A 24165-nucleotide genomic window follows, 5' to 3' on the forward strand; every position below is an offset into this window, starting at 1 on the left:
TACACACAAAAAACTCAGGAGCTTATGTAAAAACACAAGTAATGTATGACTGACAGTTTTTCACTGCTGAGCCAAAAGCAGTCACTGCCACTGATTAACCCACTGGACTTTTCTCTTTTTCCAACAGACAACTTTTTCTTCTCCCAAAAGAGGAATGCACATTTCGGTCATGTATCAATTTTAAAAATATTCCATCCAACACTCAAAATGAGCAGTATTCAGAGGAGGTCTTTCATTGTAGGAGTTGACCAGTGTGTACAGATGAATTACAAAGCAAGCTATTTTCAGTGAAATAATTGGACTGGTAATTTACTGATAAGCCTTAGAAAGTATTGTTGTATTTGGTTTCTTTCTCTTTTCAAGGCAAACTATTATGACTGGAACTTGTTTCACTTAAAAATGAAAAACAAACAAAACCAGTTCTTTGAGGGCAGAGAGTACATAAACCAAATGACTCAGAAACTAAGTATGAAAGTAAGCAAAGCAGCATTATTTTTCATAGATGTAATATGGTTTCACATGTAAGCAATCTGCTGCCCTAGAACCTTTGTGAAATATCAGGGAAAAGAGGACAAGAATATAGTAGAGTATCATAAACAAAAAAGACCTAAAGTATTATAACAACAACTTACTTTAAGAATTTCATCCACACAGCTTACGTCACCAGAAGCAGATGCCTTAAAAGGAAAAGAAATACACGTTAGACTTAGAGTCATTTATTATTTAGATTTTTATCATTTCTTGCACAATTTCAGCAACATTGTTAGAAAACGAATTAAATTTAAAGACATATTTATGATCCCACAACTCTAAATCACAACACTAATTAGAATCTTTCAACAAATTTCTTTAAATACAAATTTTTCAAGCTCTAAAAAGATTTAATCAACAAATATACAGGATTTGAAGAACTTTGTATTTTCCAAAATTTTTGAAAAATTTTATCTTTCCTTTTTTTTAAAATTTTATCTTTCTTATATTTAGATTAGAAATAAATTTTTAAATGTCATTTTGCAGGTGAGCAATTTGTCAAAAATTCGAGTTTATGTACAAAATATACCATGATACTGAAAAACATCATTTCACATAAACTAACAATCAGAATAAAACCATTATTATTGAAAGAACACTTGTCTGGAACATGATGGACATTTTACACTACTTTTCTAAAATCACAGAAAAGTTGTTTATTCTAAAGCACAATCAGGAATTAAAGAGCTAGAGTTTGAACATAAGTCTACCTCCAACAATCACACTGTTTGAAAAAAGTACAAATAACTACACTTCACTGTTTTCTTGAGAGAAATAATTAGATGACAACTGCCATGAACATGAGTTTCTCAAGGCCACTAGAAAAATGTTTAAATGTTCTCAAAATAGCATTTTACCTATCCTTGATCCCTTCTGCCACTGTTTTAAAAGCTATGAACTGGGGCACCTGGGTGGCTCAGTTGGTTGAGTGCCTGCCTTCCACTTAGGTCATGATCCCAGAGTTCTGGGATTGAGCCCTACATCGGGCTCCTTGCTTTGCGGGGAGCCTATTTCTCTCTCTCCATCTACCTGCTGTTCCCCCTGCTTGTGTGTGCACTCTCTCTCTGTCAAATAAGTCAATAAAATAAAATAAAATAAAAAAAGCTATGAACTATGATTATCAGTTATAGACACCACTTTTAAGACTTACGTTAAAAGATAAAACTTCAACTATTTCACAGTCAATCCTCAATTTCTTTGGTTATTCTGATGCTTTGGTATGCAGTTATAAATACTGTAAATTTCAAACCACCACTATGAATCTAGAGCAGCTGTCTCAAACCCTTAAGTGTAACCAGAGAAAAAGATCATGGCATTGAAAATTATCAATATTACCATCTTGATGGATGCCCCCTCCCAAAATCCCAATATTCCCTACAATGATCCACGGCCCACATCACGCTCATAATTATCCCAATGAGAATACAGAAGATAACTTTTTTAAACAAAAGAAGTCAAGATGGGGCAGCCTGGTGGCGCAGTGGTTTAGCGCCGCCTGCAGCCCGGGGTGTGATCCTGGAGACCAGGGATCGAGTCCCGCATCGGGCTTCCTGCATGGAGCCTGCTTCTCTCTCTGCCTGTGTCTCTGCCTCTCTCTAGCTCTCTCTGAATGAATAAATAAATAAATCTTTAAAAAAAAAAAAAAAAAAAGTCGTCAAGATGTATTCTTTTGTATAATCAAAAGGAGGAAATTTAAAGTATTGATTTCAGGGCAGCCCCGGTGGCGCAGCGGTTTAGCGCCGCCTGCGGCCCAGGGCGTGATCCTGGAGACCCTGGATCGAGTCCCACGTCAGGCTCTCTGCATGGAGCCTGCTTCTCCTTCTGCCTGTGTCTCTGCCTCTCTATGAATAAATAAAATCTTTAAAAAAAAATAAAATAAAGTTTTGATTTCAAAGATAATACTTTTATTCGATAACTGATTATCATGTGAATATTTCAAAACAGTGAGTGACATTTCTTCTATTGTCCAATAGGGGAAGCTAACTGGTCTACCGATCCACTTGGGAGTCAATCCACAAGTCTTTTTTTTAAACTTATATATATCTTATTATTTAAACAGAGACACAGTTCAAGTTCAAATATAATTTCATAGTCAACTGCTTCACAGAGTCATAATATTAAAGGCTCCAGGGGCACCTGGGTGGCACAGTTGATCAAGCGTTCAACTCTTGATTTTAGCTCAGGTCCAGATCTCGAGGTGATGGGAGTCTGCTGGAGGTTCTCTTTCCTTCTCTCTCTCCCTCTCTCCTTCTCTAAAACAAATGTATAAATTAAAAAAGCAAACAAAAAATTCTAAATGTGAGACTTACGTCCAAAGGTTGGGAAGGTATTTTCAGCTTGGTGAGATGTGCTTTGCTACTGGGCTTCAGTTCAGTCATGCTGTTGCCATGGGATTGGCTGCTGTAGGGCTCAGAGGACAGCTTTGGTTCCATGGACTCCTGTCCATCCATGGGCCGCACATAGGCAGTGGGTTTCTGTAACATTGAACTGGACTTTGACATCAATGAAGGTGGGAAAGACTGATTTGAGTGCTGCCCACTTGAAAAAGGTACACGGGAAGGAGAATCCCAGTTTGCATCAGGGTCCCGAGGTGATTTCGAACGCTGATGTTCCTTGCTATGGTGATCATTCCCATGAGACCTGGAATGACTAGAGCTCAATGAAGAAACAGCCTGGGGTTTTCCAGGGCTGGAAGAGCGTGATTTGGAGTGTTCTGATCCATGCTGGCTTTTTTTCCGACTACTGCTTCCGCTACTGCTGTATGAGTCACGGTCATGCCTCTGGCCACTACTATTAGTGCCACCACTGCCACCTGCACTGGTCCGCTGGCTACTGTGTCCACTCTGCAAGCCTGAAGACCGTTTCTGAGACTGAGAAGTACTGGGTGCAGGTCCTACTGGAGTCCATTTGCTACTCTGATGAGAGGTCCCATGTCTCTGTTCAAAGAAATTTGGGTTAGATTTTTCATCTGCTGTTGGTGGTACTGTGGGCTTGGGAATTGCAACAAGCTTTGGTATAGATCTGTCTCCTATGAAATCCTTCATTTCATCGTAGTTTCCAAGCATACTCTGAATACGACTTGATAGCTTATCTTCTTTGCTAGTCTACAAAAAAATTGTAAAGTAAAACAATATAATTAGCATAAATGGAAATAATGCTTCTAAACAGACTTTCCTAACTTCAAATTCAAGGAGGCTTTTCAACAGGAGGCCTCATCTTCTATCTTAAGGTTAACATCTCAAAAGCAAATTCCAAATACCTAATTTTTATAGTGAAAAAAATGCAGTGAAAGTGAAAAACATTCATGCATAGACACAAATATTCTATAGGACACTGAGAAGTATGTACAAGATTCCAAGAGGGGAAAAAATTTCACCAATAAATATACTGAACAGTAATAAAAATCTTTTGAAGAGCAGAGAAGTAATATGCCCTTATGTAGTTAAGTTCTAGGTGAGATTAGCCAACTCTTCATTATTCTGGCCATCTAGGAAAACATTATATTCCTAGAGTTCAATGATATAATTAAAAGGAGAAATGAAATTTTAATTCCTTCTGTTACTATGACCAACTACGTTAATAAAAGTCAATCACAAATTAAGAATGGAAAATCCGGGATCCCTGGGTGGCACAGCGGTTTAGCGCCTGCCTTTGGGCCCAGGGCACGATCCTGGAGACCCAGGATCGAATCCCACGTCGGGCTCCCGGTACATGGAGCCTGCTTCTCCCTCTGCCTATGTCTCTGCCTCTCTCTCTCTCTCTCTGTGTGACTATCATAAATAAATAAAAATTTTTAAAAAAAGGATGGAAAATCCATTGATAAAGTTTCAAATATTAACTCTATTAATTCTGACCAAGAAACACTCCAAGTTTTGAAGTCAATGGTAGAGACTTGAAGTTTTAAAAATCAGTCTTGGATAATAAAAAACAGTCCAAAATATCTACAAGCTTAAGAACTCTTTCACATTCATAAACATGAAAGACACTAAGCTTACTGATTGCATTAAAGAGGAAATCAAGACAGAACTACAATTTATTTTGAGGTTGGCATGAATTGATAATGACTTTAGATTATTTGAAAAATCAGTCTGACCTCTATTAAACAAGAGAGGAAAATACATAGCAATTTGTAGATAACATCAAGATCAGGAATCAAGAGCAGCCCGGGTGTCTCATCGGTTTAGCGCTGCCTTTAGCCCAGAGCGTGATCCTGGAGACCCGGGATAGAGTCCCATATCAGGCACCCTACCTGGAGCCTGCTTCTCCCTCTGCCTGTGTCTCTACCTGTCTCTCTCTCTCTCATGAATAAATAAATAAAATCTTAAAAAAAAAAAAAGATCAGGAATCTAATTGATTACAATGTAATAACAAAATAAATGGTAGTATGATTCAAAGATTCTGGACCAAGTTCCTGTTTTGTATTTTTTTTTTTAAATTGCCTTTACTTCCTAATCCCAAACCCTAGGTTTTATGTTACACTCATATAAATGATGTCAGTGGGGATCCCTGGGTGGCGCAGCGGTTTGGCGCCTGCCTTTGGCCCAGGGCACGATCCTGGAGACCCGGGATCAAATCCCACGTTGGGCTCCCAGTGCATGGAGCCTGCTTCTCCCTCTGCCTATGTCTCTGCCTCTCTCTCTCTCTCTGACTATCATAAATAAATTTTTAAAAAAAATTTAAAAAAAATAAAAATAAAAATAAATGATGTCAGTGTAACTGCCTTTAAATGAAAATCCTTAAAAACTCTAAAAAAATGGCTTTTATAGATCTCATAAATGGCTTCTACAAACACCAGATGTTATAAGGTCTAACACTCTCAGTCTCACACTGTAAACCAAAAATGGTCATTACTGCTGCAATACCATTATACACAGTATAAGCTTTTAAAATGTTAAAGGTAGATCAAATGAAATCCAAAGCCAAATCAAATATTAGAGACATTTGTGGCCACATTAGAGTCATGAGAAGTGATGATACCATTCAGTGTTTTATGTGATCTCAAATCAAGTACAACGATAAGTTATAAAAATAGTAACTGGTTCACTTCATTGAACATCTGACAACAAGCTCTTAATCTAAAATGGATATGGTTCATTAAGCACATTAAAAAAAGCCATAAATTTAGTATATAACAGAAAAAGGAACCAGACTGATACTGAAGACACATTTATTCAAACACAGTAGCAGTTGCTGATACTTAATAAACTAAGTAAGCAGGGGCAGCCCTGGTGGTGCAGCGGTTTAGCGCCGCCTGGAGCCCAGGGCGTGATCCTGGAGACCCTGGATTGAGTGCCACATCAGGCTCTCTGTATGATGCCTGCTTCTCCCTCTGCCTGTGTCTCTGCCTCTCTCTCTGTCTCTATGAATAAATAAATAAAATCTTTAAAAAAAAAAAAAAAAAAAAAACCTAAGTAAGCAAATGGCAAGAAATAAGTGAGAAACAAAAGAATCTGACATATTTGTCTTTAATGTTATACGCAAAAGAACCTAGGAAATAGCAGATGATACACACCAATCTTCAAAATTTTAATTTAATTCAGAAAGGTGAAATGCCTGGGATGCAGAGATTATTGTCTGAGCTAATCTGGACCACATTTTCAAGAATACTAGATAGCAGCAGGGGGAGGGGTGGAGGTTTGGGTTTGAGGCCAACTTCAGTATGCTAACAATACTCAGTTTCCTAATCTGGGTACTGATTATATAAGGTTGTTCATATTGTGAAAATTCTTTCAGCTAAAACACTGGTTTTGTGTACCTTTCTGTATGTATGTTATACTTCAATGACAAGTTTACCCCCCAAAAGTACATTCTTACTTAGAGGAAAAGAAAAATGTTAAATGGCATATATGATAGTAACTCTTTTCTACTATAAAAATCAAGTTTAAACACTTAAAAAAGCAAAAATGTCACACTGTTAAGGGAAAAAAACTATTCACAGGACGACTTACAACTTTGTATGGCTCAGCAAAGAGAGGAGAGCTAGGTGGGAAGGCGTCTTCGCCCTGCTGAATTTCCTGATTCCGCCTTTCCCGTTCTTTCATACGCAGCACATTTCGGTCTTCACGGTTCATGTTGCTAAGAAGAGAAACACAATTTTTGTATCACAAAAAGGATAGGAAAAATTAAATGTTCTGTACTCATTTTGTGAGTTTAATGTTTCATTCGAGAGTCCCTTTCGACTTCCAAGTAGTAACAGGCCTAGTGCTGAAGCTGGGTATTGGTAATTATTTTATCAACTAATATCAATAGTGTCTTGCACAACTATAGAGACAGGAAACACTAGCCCAGAGTATTAGGATCCACCCCATTGAAACACTTAACCTTAGCAATTTCTAAAGTAGTCAAGCTAACTAAAAGTCAGTTAAAACTTATACATTCAGACAGATGTAGTTAAACCCAAATCCTTAATATTTCCTATAAGCCTTTCACGGCTTCCTCTTCAGAAATCTAACTATTCTTTGCCATTAGAGGCACACAAACCCACTCCCGCCTACCACTCCCTCCCCCCCAGGGGTCCAGTGCTTTTTCTCTACTTTGCATCTACCTTATCTTGATTTCTTTTTGTCCCAAACACAGCTTCCTTGGTGTCCATCCTTATGGCAGTTTGACCTCAGCTTTGCTGTTGCTCTAGATTCCCTAAAAAACGACATTTCTGCTCTAAATACATTAATATTTCAATTAATACCTCAATAAATGGCAAAACTGAGGCTTTCAGTAATAGAATCTAAAATTAACTTGGGTTAGTAATAGTAGTCAAAATTGTACTGAAAAAGAAAGTCTTTTGGGGTGGAGGGGAAAATGAGGGTGTCATTTCTATGAACATTATAGCATGTTGTATTTGTACTAAGAACAAACCAAAGAAGATAGTTTATTTATAGTAGCAGGGACTTATGGTTAGATAATAAAAAAGTTGTCAAACCCTGGGATGAGGGATTACCAGGGACTCTGCAACATTCTTCCTTGGAAATAGAGTAAATCATCTGTCTTGGTTTTGTTTAAAGGGGGGCATAGGGGAAACTCCTGCTGGAGACCAAAGGGGAAAAACCAGGTTATACTTGTAGAGCATTTCTAGCCTTATGATTCATGAATCAAATCTATCCAGAAAATTAATGTAAATCAAGATTGGAAAGAAACTGTAATTTTACAATCAGAATCGGACAGCAGGGGTGCCTGGGTGGTGCAGTCAGGTGAGCATCTGCCTTCAGTTCAGGTGTTGATCTCGGGGTACTGGGATTGAGGCCAACGTTGGGCTCCCAGCTCAGTGGGGAGTCTGCTTCTCTCTCTCCCTCTGCTCCTCCTCCCTCCCCTTCACCCTGTTTGTGAACTCTCTCTCTCTTTCTCAAATAAATAAAATTTTAAAACAAACAAGAGAATGGACAGTAAAACCAATATACTCGGAGATTTTTATATGGTAAGAACAGTGCAAGTAAACATTCAAAAATAAAAATCTGGGCAGCCCTGGTGGCTCAGCGGTTTAGCGCTGCCTTCAGCTGAGGGTGTGATCCAGGAGACCTGGGATCAAGTCCCACGCAGGCTCCCTGCATGGAGCCTGCTTCTCCCTCTGCCTGTGTCTCTGCCTCTCTCTCTCTCTGTGTCTCTCATGAATAAATAAAATCTTTAAAAAATAAAAATAAAAAAATAAACATCTATCAAAGCAATCTAATATTTAAAAAATATTCTAAGTACTCTAAATGTATATTCAGGTTTTTCAATTTGTCTGTATTCTAAAATAAATTTAGACAAGAATATAAGCTATTTTGAGGTACTGAAATAGTATGTGCTTTCTTTGGCCTCCCTGGTACAGAACACTATACAGAATCACTAAAATTATTTGATTCTTTTGGGGTACCTGGGAGGCTCAATCTGTTGAGCATCCTAGCTCAGGTCATGATCTTGGGGTTGTGAAATCGGTCCCATATCTGCTTGGGATTCTCTCTTTGCCCCTCTCATCCATCCCCAACCCCACTTCCTCTCTCACTAAAATAAATCTTTTAAAGTATTTTATTCTTTCTTAAGATTTTATTTATTTGACAGAAAGAGAGCGAGAGAGCACAAGTAGGGGGAGCAGAAGAGGAAGAGGGAGAAGCAGAGTCCCGCTGAGCAGGGAACCTGACTGGGGGCTCAATCCCAGGACCCAGGGATCATGACCTTTAACCAACTGAGCCACCCAGGCATCCCTGATTCTTTCTTTAATAAATACTAGAAAACATCTACATTTTGGTATTCAAAGAGTAAAACCAAAGAACATATATATTATAATACACTTGAACCAACTAATAACTGTGTATCACTAACAATCAGGTTTCAGATAGACCTCTACAGCTATGGTGCTACTGCATATGAGGTTATTCGTATCCTAAGAGTCTAAAGAGTATGCTAAATATTAATTTCCTTGTATTTCCTAAATTCAATTCCTGAAAAAGAAATGCCTATAATTTAATTAAACCACTAAAATACTCATGCAAGAACACTTGTACATTTATTGTAGGAACAGATATGATTCCCACAATAAAATTCCTCCTACAATTCATAGTGTTTTCTTTTCTTAAGCAATGTAAGTCATCTGACTGAATATTTCATTCTAAAAAGACTGCCAAGAAGCAGAACAAAATTAAATGACTGTTTATAATAACTAATATCCTAGGTATAGCTCTTGTTCTCTAATTTCTTTCTGATGTGCCTTATTTTCACATCTAATTTATCAGATCCGCATTTTTCTCTTGTGTCTTTAAACATGAGTATTTCTGCCTAGGATAAAGTTTCACACAAAGTAATAATTCCAGTAATCAAGTGATCAAACCTGAGTTCCCCTAAAATTAAAATTTAAATGAGTCAATTTGAAGTACACCTGTGTTGTATGGACAAACCTGTTTTACAGCATGTACACCTCAGGACATTTGCAACTACTACACTGAAAAAGGATTCCATTAAAATTAGCTAACTGCCTCATCAAAACAAAATCTGTGGGACCACCAGACAAAATAATTTTTAAAAGAATATTAGCAAATAGAAAAGAGAGTTCTCCATCTAAATTTTTTTAATTACTTAAGGTAAACGGTTTTAAGTACCCATGAAGTACTTAAGCTGATACATTTATTACAAATAATATTCTATGGTGTAGCAATTGCATTGCTACAAGAGGAAGCAAATGAGTAAATATACTGAAATTTTTGGGGATCCAGGCATGTTACTGTGAGAGAAGAGGGGTACAAATATACAAAAGAATAAAGAGAAAAGAACTTTTGGGCATTGGGAACCAGAAGTAGCACTATGAACACATGCTTATATTTTTAAAAATATATCTATCGATCTATCTACTTCCAGAAAGACAGATACAATCTCCATCTCTGTATACTGAAATTCTAGGAGCAGCGACATACCAGAAAAAAGAAGCACCCTAAGCATGCAAATTCTGATTTCTATTATCATTTCCTACTAAAGTGAAATAAACTTCTTGGACAAATAGTTCATTCGAAGACTGCAGTAGAGGAAGTACAAAAAGACCTTAAAACATCTTGTTTTAACAGCAAGAAAATGTATAAAAACAGATGGAGATAGCAAAAGGGCACAGGAACCAGCCTGAAGGTGCTCTCACTGGTCAGATTTAGAAACACACGCATCAAAATAAAGACAAGAATGGAATATAACCAAATGAGTAAAAAAAGGCTCCCCGAGGGGTTCCTAGCTAGCTCAGTCAGTAGAGTGTGGCTACTCTTGCTCTTGGGGTTGAGTTCAAATCCCATGCAAGTGTGGAGCCTAGTTAATACACACACACACACACACACAAATACACACAAATATTTGAGTCCACAGTAAAAATAAAATGAAGAGAGATAAAGCAGGGAGCAAAAGGCCTTCTTTGTAGAAGAATGTCAACTAATAAATGCAGAAGAAATAGAAGAATTAGAAAATCACTTTGTGACCACTAAGAATCATCAATGAAAAAAAAATAAAAAAAAAATAAACCAAAGCTAGAAGTATTGGGAAAAAAGTTGGGGGGAATGGAATCTTCAGTATCACCCCACAAACTGTTAGAAAAAAAATCTTTAAAACAGAGAAGTACAATAAACAATATCCTCAAATCAACTGATCAGACGTATCACCACCTAGGTATTCTTCCTGCTAAAAATTTAATCTGAATCCAATCAGGAATAAGCAGACAAACCTTAAGTCTGCAAAACTGGCCTGGACTCTCCAAAAATGCCAGTATAAAAAAAAAAAAAAAAAAAAAAAGCCAGTATCATGAAAACGAACAAAAGAGGCTGGGGATTACTTCTATATTCTTCTACATGCAAGGAAAAACGACGAGTAAGGGCAATAATGTATGATTCACATACTAGATCTGGAGAGGAAAAAAATGGTTGTGAAGGGCATTACAGGGAAACTTGGGGACATCAGAATATGAACAGTATTTCAGATAACTATATCAATGTTTAGTTTTTGAACTATAATAATTATAACTGGTTATGTAGGAGAATGTTCTGGGGTCTTACAATGTACAAAACATACACAGGTGAAATATCATCATGTCTGCAACTCTCAAATGGTTCGGTAGCCATCTGAATATAGATCTAGTATGTGTAGACAGTGAGTGAGCGATAGAAAAAGAAACAGAATGTGTGTGTGTGTACACACACACACACACACACACTCGGGGGCAGAGGAAGGAGAGAGAACAGGAAGGAGGGACAAAAGACAGGAAGCGAACAGTAGAGCAGCAGCAATTGCAGTAAAAATACTGACAACTGGTATAACCAGATGGAAGGGAATACGGACATATACCATATTATGGGTTTGAAATTTTTTAAAATAAAAGAAGGAAAAGAGTGATAAAAATTTATATAGTAGAGCACTATGGGTACTCTCCAGCAGTTTTCAGCCTTGGGATTTACAATCAAACTATCTCTTCTCTAGGGCTTCAAGTTTTCTTTCATGCCTACCATGTTTAAACTGATCATTCAATTCTAAACTCCTCCTCTACATCACTGTTTATTACATTTAAGAAAGTGTAATATCATTCTTGGCTAGTAGGGCAAACCATCAACATGCCATGCTTCAGTTTCCCTAAAGTAAATAGGCTTGTCAAATTTATCTAAAGCCAAGACTGAATATTTAATATTTATTATGTTTATTAAGTTTACTTATTAACTTAATAAACATGCAAGAAGTATTGATCATATACTTAGTACCAGAGAGAAAACAAGAATTTGTCACAGTAGATATTAAAATTTACTATAAAATCATCATTATCAAAATAGCATGGTAGTGCACAGAAATGAACGAAATTATCTCCAAAACCGAAACCAGAAATGAACTCAAAGATATATGGGATTTTAATAGTTCACAAATCAAATTCAATGAGAAAATAATGTTTTTTTTTTAAGATTTATTTATTTATTCATGATAGACCGGGGGGGGGGGGGGGGGGGGCAGAGACACAGGAGGAGGGAGAAGCAGGATCCATGCCCAGAGCCCGACGTGGGACTTGATCCCAGGACTCCAGGATCGCACCCTGGGCCAAAGGCAGGCGCTAAACCGCTGAGCTACCCAGGGATCCCCGAGAAAAAAATGTTTTATTTAAAATGTTCTAGGGGTACCTGGCTGGCTCAGTCAGTGGAGCATGCAACTAATGCAACTATTGAGCCCACTGGGATCATGAGCTGGAGCCCCATACTGAGTATAGAGATTACTTTCAAAAAGTAAATAAAAATAATTTGAAAAAAAATAAAATAAAATGTTCTATTTAATAACAACAGTAAAAGCCAAGTATTTTTCCTAAAATGAGTCATTAAAATGGTGAAGCAATGTTTCAAACTCAGAAAAAATACACAAACCCTTCAATCCAGGAGCCTCACTTGCAGGGCTATATCCCAAAGGCTATGGCTTATATTGCCATAAGCTATAAAAATATTTACTGAAGCACTGTTGTTAGTGGCAAAACAACTAAAAATAACTACATGACCAAGAACAGAAAAATAGTTAACAGTTAAACAAGCCAGTTTATTAAAACAAAAGAAGCAGACCTCTGCCCATGAACTTGAAGGGATTTCCATAATTGCTGTTATGTGACAATAAGTAGATATAACACAATATATATAATATGACTGATCCTTCATTATATTTTAAAAATACTTTATTTATTTATTCATCTATACCCAAAAGAACTGAAAGCAGGGACTCAGACACTTGGACACTTATGTTCATAGCAGACTATCCTCAAGAGTCAATAGGTAGAATTAACCCAAATGCCCATCAAAAGATGAATGGAAAAAACAAAATCCATTCATCCCAAAATGTGGGATATACCTACAATGGAACATTACTGAGCCTTAAAAAAGAATGACATGCTACAACATGTATGTACCTTGAGGATATCATACAAAGTAAAATCAGCCAGTAACAAAAAGACAAATACTATATGATCCCACATGCATGAGGTGCGCAGAAAAAGCAAATTCAGAAAGAGAGAAAGTAGAATTGTGGTTGCCAGGGGCTGGGGATAAGGAGGAATAGAGGACTACATTTAACAAGTATAGAGTTTGTTCGGATGATAAAAAATTCTGTAAACTGATAATGGTGATGGTTACACAACATTGTGAATGTGCTTAATGCCACTGAGCTATACACTTAAAATGGTTTAAATAAATTGTGTTATATACATTTTACCACAATAAAAAATTACAGTAAAGCACACAGTAAAAAATTTTAATGTGCATTCCCAAATGAACCAGAAATTAATCTTCTATAATCTTTCAAAAAACACATTATTAGTTTTATTACATTTTAAATTTAAATAGGCCCCACACTCATGACCCTGAGATCAAGACCTGAGCTGAGATCAAGAGTTGGACATTTAATCAACTAAGCCACTCAGGCACCCCTTACATTTTTTTATTTACAAAAAGTTTAAGTAAAATGTGACCTTTAGGGGATCCCTGGGTGGCTCAGCGGTTTGGCGCCTGCCTTAGGCCCAGGGCATGATCCTGGAGTCCCGGGATCGAATCCCACATCGGGCTCCCTGCATGGAGCCTGCTTCTCCCTCTGCCTGTGTCTCTCCCTCTCTCTCTCTCTCTGTCTCTCATGAATAAAGAAATAAAATATTTTTTTAAAAATGTGACCTTTAACTTACCTCTTAGTGGTGTTCAGAACCTATTACTATGTTTTTTTTTTCAAGTACTGTCTTAGAACTAAACTGCTGACAGAGCCATTCCACTACCAGACTATTAAATGATTTAAACTCCAAAAGTCTAAATGAGACTTGAGCTAAGATCACAATCATTTCAGGATTCAGTATATAAGAAATGCTATTAAACTGTAACCTTATCACAATGTATTAAAGCAAAACCCTCATGAGTACCGAAACCCTTCTTGGCCTCATTTGGTAGGATTTCTCTATCTTGAGAATCTGAAGAAGTTAATTCCTGAAAGGCAGAGAAACTAAGATTGTATGCCTGGAGATCAAAGCCACTAGCAGTGAAACACCAGGTCCCAAAACTATTTTGCAGAGAAGGATCTTTGCCCCCGAATCAGTCATGAGACTTCTATAGCCTTTGGGTTTAAAATACTATCATGAAACACATGGAAACAAAGGGAATTCCATACTATTTGTGCTTTGTTCATCATATCTTTATATATTATCTGAATCTCTCATAATCATTTTTCATAACTCACCCTGAACGAGGCCCTGAAAGCTTCCCAAAATTTCACTATCTTTCACAGATGAATGATCTTTCCTATTCCTCACAGTATCTTCCTAGGACTCTTTCCCCTAACTTGCATTCCACAAATGACCTTGTCTTACTTGACAAAAACTAAAAATAGAACATTAAATATGAGAGAGAGGGGCAGCTGGGGAGCACTGTCAGGTAAGTGCCCGACTCGAGATACCAGCTCAGGTCATGATCTCATGGGTTGTAGGATAGAGCCCTGTGTTGGGTTCCAATCTCTCTTACTCTCCTTCTGCCCCTCCCAGCTTGCCTCTCCCTCTATCAAAAAAAAAAAAAAAAAGGAAAGATAAGAGAGAAATCTCATCCATCAGCCATCAACTTTCAAACTACCAATATCTGCATCCATTCTCTTCTTTCCTCTGGTTAAAATAGAGAACTTCTCTTTCCTGTGAAAGAAAAAGTCTGCCCATTTTGTTATCTTCCTCCAGACCTTTAACAGTCCCTGACTTCTCTCTAGCAATTTCAACTTATAACGAATCCTTTCCAGCAGCATTCAAACATATTCTTTAAAAAGAGACTTTTCTGACCCCATCTCTCTCCAGCTACCACTCTCTCTCTTCTCTGTTCTCCTTCATGGCCAAGCTTCTCAAAAGGACTCTTGGTGATTCTCTACTTCCTCTGCAACCATTGATATAAAAAACTACCTGAAGCAATAAACACTTGTGGTTACCCATGAACCATCTTAGAAAATACAGCATTGCCAACATAGGCAAAGGCTACTCTGTAGCCTCATTGGATCACATCTCCTGTGATCCCTCCACCTTACAAGTGGTAGCTGCTCTTCTGATTTTGGTGATAATCATTCCCATAAATCCATTTATATTTTTATAATTTATGTACGTATCCTTAAAGGAGTCACTGAATAGTTTTGCTTGTTTTACAACTTCTAAAAAGGGTATATGCTAAAGACCAAGCCTTTTTAATTCCTAGCATTATGTCACTAGGTTATATCCGTGTTGATACATATTGCTATAGCTCATTTATTTTCATTATGTATCCATACAATTTACTTAACCACTCTCCAGTTTCCCCTTTTTCTGCCATTATAGTGCTGTAATGATCATTTTTTTGTGCATTTCTCACTATACCAATGAGTGAGAGTTTTTCTAGGATAGACAACTACAAGTGGAATTGCTGGGGTACAAGACATGAGCATCTGCAGTTTTAACAGATATAGACAAATTGCTTTCCAAAATGTATCCAACCATATTCAACATTCTATTGTTTCCAACTTCCCACACTCCACTTTGCCAAGATCATGCACAGTTGTTCTGAATCTCAAAGAAATCAGAATATTCAGCATCAATTAAAAACAAAAATGGGTGGGGATCCCTGGGTGGCTCAGTGGTTGAGCGCCTGCCTTTGGCCCAGGGCATGATCCTGGAGTCCTGGGATTGAGTCCCATTAGGCTCCCTGCATGGAGCCTGCTTCTCCCTCTGCTTGTGTCTCTGCCTCTCTCTTTGTGTATGTCTCTCATGAATAAATAAAATATATATATTTTTTAATTTATGATAGTCACACAGGGAGAGAGAGAGAGAGGCAGAGAGAGAAGCAGGCTCCATGCACCGGGAGCCTGACGCGGGACTCGATCCCGGGTCTCCAGGATCGTGCCCTGGGCCAAAGGCAGGCGCCAAACGGCTGCGCCACCCAGGGATCCCCAATAAATAAAATATTTTTAAAAAAAAGGTGATGGTGGTCATTTCTGGCTTTTAGTCCAAAATAAAAATGCAGAAGACATTTGATTTGGTGAATATGTGTTGATGCCATATTTCTCCTTGAGAAGCTTCAATTGGTGTTCCTTCTTTTTTGTGTCCATCTTCTAAAGCGCCCTGTTGACATTTTAGTACAGAACCACCAAGTATCTGTTACAAACACCGAATCCTGAAAAGTGATCACACATATTCTTGGCATTAAAGAAATCTTCACAGACCACATAAGCTGTTCTTCTAGTTTTGAGCGTGTTCCCCACTCAGATGTGACAGAAAGATCCATATTTCCCAAATATCATACATTTCTTCAGCTGTATCTTGTACAGCAAATTCCTTTTTTTTTTTTTTTAAGATTTTATTCATTTATTCATGAGAAACGAGAGACAGAGAGGCAGAGACACAGGCAAAGGGAGAAGGAGGCTCCACACAGGGAGTCCAACGTGGGACTCAACCCCGGGTCTCTAGGATCAGGCCCTGGGCTGAAGGCGGCGCTAAACCACTGAGCCACCCGGGCTGCCCGCAAATTCCTTATATATAAAATCCAATTTACTTAGCGGTGTCTGGGTCACTCAGTCGGTTAAGTGTCTGCCTTCGGCTCAGGTCATAGCCCAGAGTCCTGGGATCAAGCCCCATGTTGGGTTCCCTGCTCAGTGGGGAGTCTGCTTCTCCCTCTGCCTTTCTCCTCCGCTCATCCTCTCTCTCAAATAAATAAATAAAATCTTTAAAAAAAATCCAATTTACTTCAAGTGCAAGTCAAATGTTCACCCTCTTCGTGGGCTGAGGAAGTTACTGCAGCAAACACTGGCATTCCTCTGGATACTCGGAAGCTCACTCAACTTGGACTGCCACACAGCATCAAATGCAGGACATAAATATCCAAGCTTGCTCCTTATATACTCCTGGATTCTGTATCTCCAGCCATCCCAGTTTTCCTATCACCTCTGTCTCCTTTCATTCTACCTACCAGACTTCTTGGAAGTTGGTACTTCTCGAAAGAAGGAAAGGAAAGGAAAGGAGAAAGGAAAGGAGAAAGGAGAGAGGAAAGGAGAGAGGAAAGGAGAGAGGAAAGGAGAGGAGAGGAGAGGAAAAAGGAAAAAGGAAAAAGGAAAAGGAAAGGAAGAAGAAAAGAAAAGAAAGAAAAGAAAAGAAAGAAAAGAAAAGAAAAGAAAAAAAAAAAGACCTCTCCCGCCCTCCCCAATACCGACCGCCAGACAAGAAGAAAGAAAGAAAGAAGTAGTAGTAGTACTAGTTGTTAGTTGGTACTTCTCTGTGCTCAGCCCTGGGTCTTATTCTGATTCTCCATTCTCTCCCTACAATCTCACTGCTTAAAAAGCTATCTATATACCCTATGCTACGAATACTCAAATACACACTATACCACACTTTTCTCTTTTGAGATAGAGAACCTGTCTGATCGTGTTCTTTGAGGGATCTCAATCTTAATACATCCCAGATTGATTCCCTGACTGGTTTTCCCCTACTGCCAACAACTCCTGGTGCAGTAATCCTCACTGTACCAAACAAATGCTTTTGTTCAATCTTCCTTTTAACCTCTCTCCATCTCCAATCCATAACCATAGCCTACCAAAATATATTTTGGATTTATCTGTTTACTACTTTCTCCACAGCGACTGCTCAAAACAAGTCATCAGTTTATCTACACCTTAAACAAATGCTACAGCCTTCTAATTGGATTCTTGGTTCCCCTGTTCTCTCTCTAATCCATATTTCATACAGCAGCCAAAGTGATCTTTTTAGAACACAAACCAGACTGTGTCACCCAACCCCTGCTTAAAAAATTTTAACAAGCTCTCCATTTACCTTAGGATAAACATTAAGGTCCTTCATATGGCCTACAAAGCAATGACCCAACTTCTACTTGATGTGACTCCTACCTATCTTATCAAATTTATTTTGTATTTTACTACCTTCCCTTCCGAGTTCCCACCAAAGGTTTTTTATTTTTATTTTCTTGGCTTCTTGAACTTACAGTGCTCTTTTCAGCTTCAGGAAGTTCATGTAGACAATTCCCTTTTCCTTCATAGTACTTAATCGCAATTAATTACACTTCTTTTGATGTTCATGAGTATTTCCTCTATTACTAGAGGATAATCAGGGAATGTATGTTGTGTTCTGCAATGCATACCTAGAACATAACCTAGCAGACTAATGAATTTCGTGGTCTGGTTAGAAAGCAGCAGTTATCTCACTTATTACAAAATAATGCCTAAAGATCATGATAGTCTTTACCTAATATCACAAATACCAATATTTCAAAATTGGAATTAATACTCATATTACACTAAAATCAGATACCATCTGCAAAAATTTTAATTCAGTAAATACTTAACATTTGCATTATTTTAGATCAACCAGAACTGAAACACATTTCCTTATTTATCTGTCAATCTATACAACTCTGATTCTATATTCTATATATATATTCTATATTCTATATATATAATTATATATATAATTCTATATTCTATATATATATTCTATAACTATATTCCATTTACTTCCTCTATGAAACTTTTTCTGATAAAGCAAAACTTTATTTCCTCATCTTAAGGCCCACACAGTACCACAATCAATGTTTATTATATCATTAGGCAGCCATTCAATTGTTCATTAACTAATTTGAAACAGTAGTTTCCAAACTGATGACTATAAACTTACTCTTTTTTTTGTTTTTTTTTAAACTTACTCTTTTTAAAACACTAGACAGGATACCTCTCTGGCTCAGTTGGTAGAGACTCTTAATCTCAGGGTGATGAATTTAAGCCTTATGCTGGGTGTGGTACCTATTTAAAATTAAAATAAAATAAAATCAGACAATTTCAAACCTTGATTCAAGGATTGTTTATTATATATGCAAATATGCTCACATGTAAGAGTGAGCGTAAGAATAGGAGTATTCCGGGCAGCCCCGGTGGCTCAACGCCGCCTTCGGCCCAGGGTGTAATCCTGGAGACCCGGGATCGAGTCCCATGTTGGGCTCCCAGCATGGAGCCTGTTTCTCCCTCTGCCTGTGTCTCTGCCTCTCTCTCTCTCTCTGTTATGAATAAATAAATAAAATCTTAAAAAAGAAAAAAAGAAAAGGAGTATTCCTATTATTTGTAACCAGCTGACTGTAGATGTCTCTCTCACTAATTACACTAAATGCTCCTCCTCCCAGTAGTCCTGCAGTTTTACATGCCATGTAGCTATTTCAGAATCAAAACCAAATCAAATATACATCTGGTTACTAATATTTGAGAACTATGTAAACCAAATTTAACTAGTTTAAACATCTCAAAAATTGTTACTACCAAATTCTAAAAGCATATGGACAAATAAGTTGAGAAGTCTATTTTTATCTTTGAAGATGAATAACTGGGTGGAGAGAATGGTTAAAATTGAGAGTTTACAGTTCTTTTTATAAGAAGAAAACAACCTTTTGACTTAGTGTCTCACTTTAAAAGTATGCAAATATTCAAAACCCACAAAGGTCTCTTATTGGAAACTTCTGTAATGTATGCATCGATAATTACTTTATCTTCTTAAAAACAGACCTACTTAACACATTCTCCTGCTTAAAAGTCAGTAGCAACTCCAAGCTCTATGAAAAATCTAAGTCCAAAGTTTTCGTCCCAGGATTTAAAACTATTCACAGTTCAATTCTTAGCCATTTCTATAAAACCTTTAGGGTTTATCTGAAGCTGAAAATAAACTACATGTTCAGATCCAGATCTTTACTCAAACTAGTCTCTCTACTTAGAATGTCCTTCCTTCTCCCCATTTCTAAATACATACATTTCAAAATTTACCACATTCCTTCAAAAAGCCTCCAAGTTTCCTTTGTCACTAAAATAATTTACTTCTCAAAGCATTTCTTTGTATCTCATCTGGCCCTTATCATTTGCCTTACATTAGGATTATTTATTGTTATTCTATCTGTCTTCCCTAGTCACCTCCTTATTACAAGCTGCTAGAGAGTAAGAATTATAGATATCACTGGACTTACCACCGTATCTCCCCTCCACTGCTTCATACAGCAGCAAGCATACAACAGATCCTAAAAATATGTGATGAATAAAGGTCGCAATTGTCGTATTATGCCCCAAGAGTCAGTCAGTGAGAATACGCATTAAAATTTGGGTTTCAGAAGATGAGGTCACCCCTCATTTTCTACCCACAGATAGTCTCCCATTTCTTCCCTAAGACTTTTGGTTATATCTCGTGCCAAGAAGACAGGTCTTCCATTTATTACATTCAATATATTATCAATCCAATAAAAGCATTAATACTGATACTAAATGAATTATCTGTTGCTTTTAAAGCACTTTTTCTGTAAGAGTTTATCTAAAAGTTAAACAACATATGTTCAAGAAAAAAACACATGTACAGAAATGATCAATTTCTATTTTTATTTAAACCCTGTACTTTCAAATGTTCACCAAATGTAAGTGCTAGACTGTAAAATCTCAGAATCATACTTGGCAAACTAAGAAGGTGTAAAAACTGAATGTTTCAGTCTACAACATCCAGAAAGAAATTATCTGTTCAACAGAACACTATGAGACTGCTTTCATTTGTAGTACCTGAGGAAGCCAAAAGAAAATAGTGTAAGTCCAAATTGTAAAATAAAAGCAATTTTTTTTACCTAAAAATGCACATAATACATTAATCAAAAGTTTAAAAACACTATATAGCAAAGGTTCCTTGGAGTTTACACTAAAAAGGAGTTATCTCAATAATTTCATCATTTGCATATATGAAAGACCGATAATAAAGTACCTGGATTTCTTGAGATATATTTAGTTCCTTAGAACACTATAAAAAATGTTGGAGGGAAATGCTAATGTACTGAATGAAAAAATAATATATTCAAGTCCCAGTCCTAACCACCCTACATTCTGTTAATAAGGTTCTATTAAAACGTAAACAGGAATATTGCTTTAAGCAGGTTAAGGCCAGGGTGCTTGGGTAGCTCAGTCAGTTAAGCATCTGCCTTCTGCTCAGGATCCCAGGGTCCTGGGATTGAGTCTGACATCAGACTCCTTGCTCAGCAGGGAGTCAGCTTCTCTCTGTGCCCCTCTCCTTAGCTCGTTTTCTTGCTCGTCCTTTCTCTCTCTCAAAAATAAATAACTTAAAAAGAAAGGCTAAAGCCACTTAAGGCTGTTGCTCTTTATTCATTGGAATAGAAACATGAATTAGGAGTTATTTATTATGACACAAAGAATATTTACTTTGAAAGATCAAATTTTGGGAAGTCTGGGTGACTCAGCGGTTGGTTGAACATCTGCCTTCAGCTCAAGGCATGATCCCGGAGTTCCAGGATCGAGTCCTATATCGGGCTCCCTGCACGGAGTGTGCTTCTCCCTCTGCCTGTCTGCCTGTGTCTCTGCCTCTCTCTGTGTCTCTCATGAATAAATAAAATCTTTAAAAAAACTTTAAAAGATCAAATTTTGAGTTATACGAGTAAACCCACTTTCAAAATATTTTTTTATTTTTCTTAATAAAGATTTACTTATTTGGGATCCCTGGGTGGCTCAGCGGTTTGGCACTTGCCTTTGACCCAGGGCGCGGTCCTGGAGTCTCAGGATCGAGTCCCGCGTCTGGCTCCCGGCATGGAGCCTGCTTCTCCCTCCTCCTGTGTCTCTACCTCTCTCTCTCTCTCTCTCTGTGTCTATCATAATAAATCTTAAAAAAAAAAAAAAAAAGATTTACTTATTTGAGAGGGAGAGAACAGTGTGTGCACGTGCACACACAGTGGGGAAGGGCAGAGGAAGAGGGAGAGAGTTCCAAGCTGACTCCATGCTGAACAAAGCCAGATGCAGGGCTCGATCTCATGAAACTGAGATCCCGAACTGGCCAAAACAGAGTTGGATGCTTAAAAGACTGTGCCACCCAGGCACCCCTCAAAATAGTTTCTAACTGACTTCTTAACATATTTAAACAGAATTCAGAAGGAATTTTGAAGGCTTTACAATCCTCATTTTAAAACCTATCTCTTCAGGGGCACCTGGGTGACTCAGTGGTTGAAAGTCTGCCTTTGGCTCAGATTGTGATCTCGGGGTCCTAGGATCAAGTCTCACACTGGGTTCCCGCAGAGAGCCTACTTCTCCCTCTGACTTTGTCTCTGCCTCTCTCTGTGTGTCCCTCATGAATAAACAAAATCTTTAAAAAGGGCAGCCCCAGTGGCTTAGCAGTTTAGCGCTGCCTTCAGCCCAGTGTGTGATCCTGGAGACCCGGGATCAGTCCCATGTCGGGCTCCCTGCATGAAGCCTGCTTCTCCCTCTGCCTGTATCTCTGCCTCTCTCTTTCTCTCTCTAATAAATAAAAAAAATCTTAAGAAAAAAAAAAAAAAAAAAAACACAACCTATCTCTTCAGTAAAGACCTATAGTATAAAGTACAATGTTAACATTTTAGTTCATTCAACAATAGCTTAACCAGAATGTACACTGTGCCAGACACTGCGCTAATGCTAAGAATATAAAAAAGTAAAAGTATCCCTCATCTCCAAGATTTGGTTGCAGCTAGCTTGACTAGAGAAAAATGGTAAGGAAAAGTAGGAAAGGAAGAAAGGGAGGGAGGTTAATTCTAAGCAGAAAGAACAAGTGCAACTGCCCAGGAGAGAGAGCACAACACATCCAGGGAAAAGAGGTAGATCAAGTATAGTTGGAAAATAGGGTTGGAGGAGTGCAAAATAAAAGATAAGACTGGAGAGATATATAGGATCAGACTAGACCTGTCGGGTTTGTTTCTATATCTGAAAGATATAAAGATATCTTTTCAAAGAAAATGAAATCTCCTAGATCTTGGATGAGGGTTTTATTATGTTAATAATAGTAAAATAAAAATTAGGTATAAACTCACTATGTTTATAGCTCTTATACAGAACAAACTTTAAAAATAAAATACACATTTAAATTAACATTAATGTAACATTATGTTGTTTTGCAGAAACTAGAGCAATGATGTATTCAACCCTGGAAATATACAGTCTCAGGTCGGGTTCAATATTATTAAACCTCTTCTATAACATGACTTCAATAATACTAATGCAGTAAATACTTGTAAATATGTTATACTAAATGGACTTAATAACTGCAAATGTTTATTTCCCAGATTAGAGAAATACAACCATATACTAACATACCAGGTAGCAGTCCTTCAATTTCAATTTTAAAGAAGACTCACTTGTGGCAATCTATCTTGTCCATATGTGGTTTAGTACCTTACTGAAATCTACATTAAATATGTGTCTAGTATAATCACTGCTGAGGTTTGGAACAAAACACTGAGACTGCAAACTGTTTCATATTGATTAATTACATAGATAGGGTCCACCAGATACATTTCACAGTGAAAACATGAGGCTAAGTACTATGCCAGGGTTCTTTTGGGTTTGGCCTGCCTATATTAACAACCCACCATGACATGATCCAGTTTTACTCACCATCCTTCCTTGTCTGAGCCACAGCGAAATCATTAGTATAATGCATTATAACGTGGCACAAAACAATAACAAACAAAATCTAAACACAGCAACAAACTCCCAAGGGAGTAGCTGGTTACAAAGCAGTACTTCAGAAGTTACAAAAAACTTATTAATGTTGAAGAATCCCTAGGTAGAGGAATACTACAGAAAATGAAACACTACTAAGAAGTTTCAAGAAGAGAAATGACAAAATCAGATTTGTAATTTAGAGGGAAAGAGTGCTATGATACAGGGTGGAGTAGATTATTTTACTAGAAGTAAGGAAGCTAACAAGAAGGCTGTTGGAATATCAAGGTGAGAAACGAAAGTCTGAATTTAGGAAGTAATACTAGGAATGTAGATAATGTAGAGAAAGGGTTTAGATTCAAAGATGTTAAGGAAGTAGAATCTTGGGGCCAGCCAGATGTCAGAAGTAAAACAAAAGAATCAAGAACAACTTGTAGGTTTCTTGAAAAAGCAAGGACAGTGGTGTGTTCCCCAAAGCAGGGAAAGTGGAGGATTTGGGGGTTGGGGATTGAGAAGCACTAGAACTAGAGCTAATTTCTACATGATGAACACTTATAGAGACTATCTAATCAGCTCTAGCCTTACATCTCCTCCAGCTTTTCTGTAAAATTCTTGCCCCTATCCACCTCACCTTTAGGGTACAACTGAAGGGTTCCATGAAGTTTGAATCCCTAACTAAAAAAGCTAAGCCAATGTCCAGATCAC

The 24165-nt window shown here is 37.5% G+C and overlaps 1 protein-coding gene and 1 long non-coding RNA gene across 4 annotated transcripts in view; one reads left to right on the top strand and one right to left on the bottom strand.

Annotated features, from left to right (window-relative positions):
- Positions 1 to 24165, bottom strand: part of AFF4 (AF4/FMR2 family member 4) — an 88012-nt gene that overhangs the window by 53768 nt on the left and 10079 nt on the right. For 2 of the 3 annotated variants that reach the window (XM_038552148.1, XM_038552146.1), the window contains exons 2-5: positions 7076 to 7167; positions 6480 to 6606; positions 2841 to 3635; positions 633 to 677 (exon numbers count right to left, since the gene is read on the bottom strand). In XM_038552148.1, the coding sequence (XP_038408076.1) occupies positions 633 to 677; positions 2841 to 3635; positions 6480 to 6602 (963 nt within the window). In that variant the 5' untranslated portion in view covers positions 6603 to 6606; positions 7076 to 7167. The remainder of the gene's footprint in view (positions 1 to 632; positions 678 to 2840; positions 3636 to 6479; positions 6607 to 7075; positions 7168 to 24165) is intronic. The other variant, XM_038552147.1, reaches the window with a different exon arrangement.
- LOC111098022 overlaps positions 1 to 24165 on the top strand; it is a 54127-nt gene that overhangs the window by 27965 nt on the left and 1997 nt on the right. Inside the window, exon 3 of the long non-coding RNA XR_005366668.1 lies at positions 22917 to 22962. This is a non-coding gene — a long non-coding RNA (uncharacterized LOC111098022). The remainder of the gene's footprint in view (positions 1 to 22916; positions 22963 to 24165) is intronic.

This window comes from Canis lupus, chromosome 11, assembly GCF_011100685.1.
Source record: "Canis lupus familiaris isolate Mischka breed German Shepherd chromosome 11, alternate assembly UU_Cfam_GSD_1.0, whole genome shotgun sequence".
NCBI classification, from domain to species: domain Eukaryota; kingdom Metazoa; phylum Chordata; class Mammalia; order Carnivora; family Canidae; genus Canis; species Canis lupus.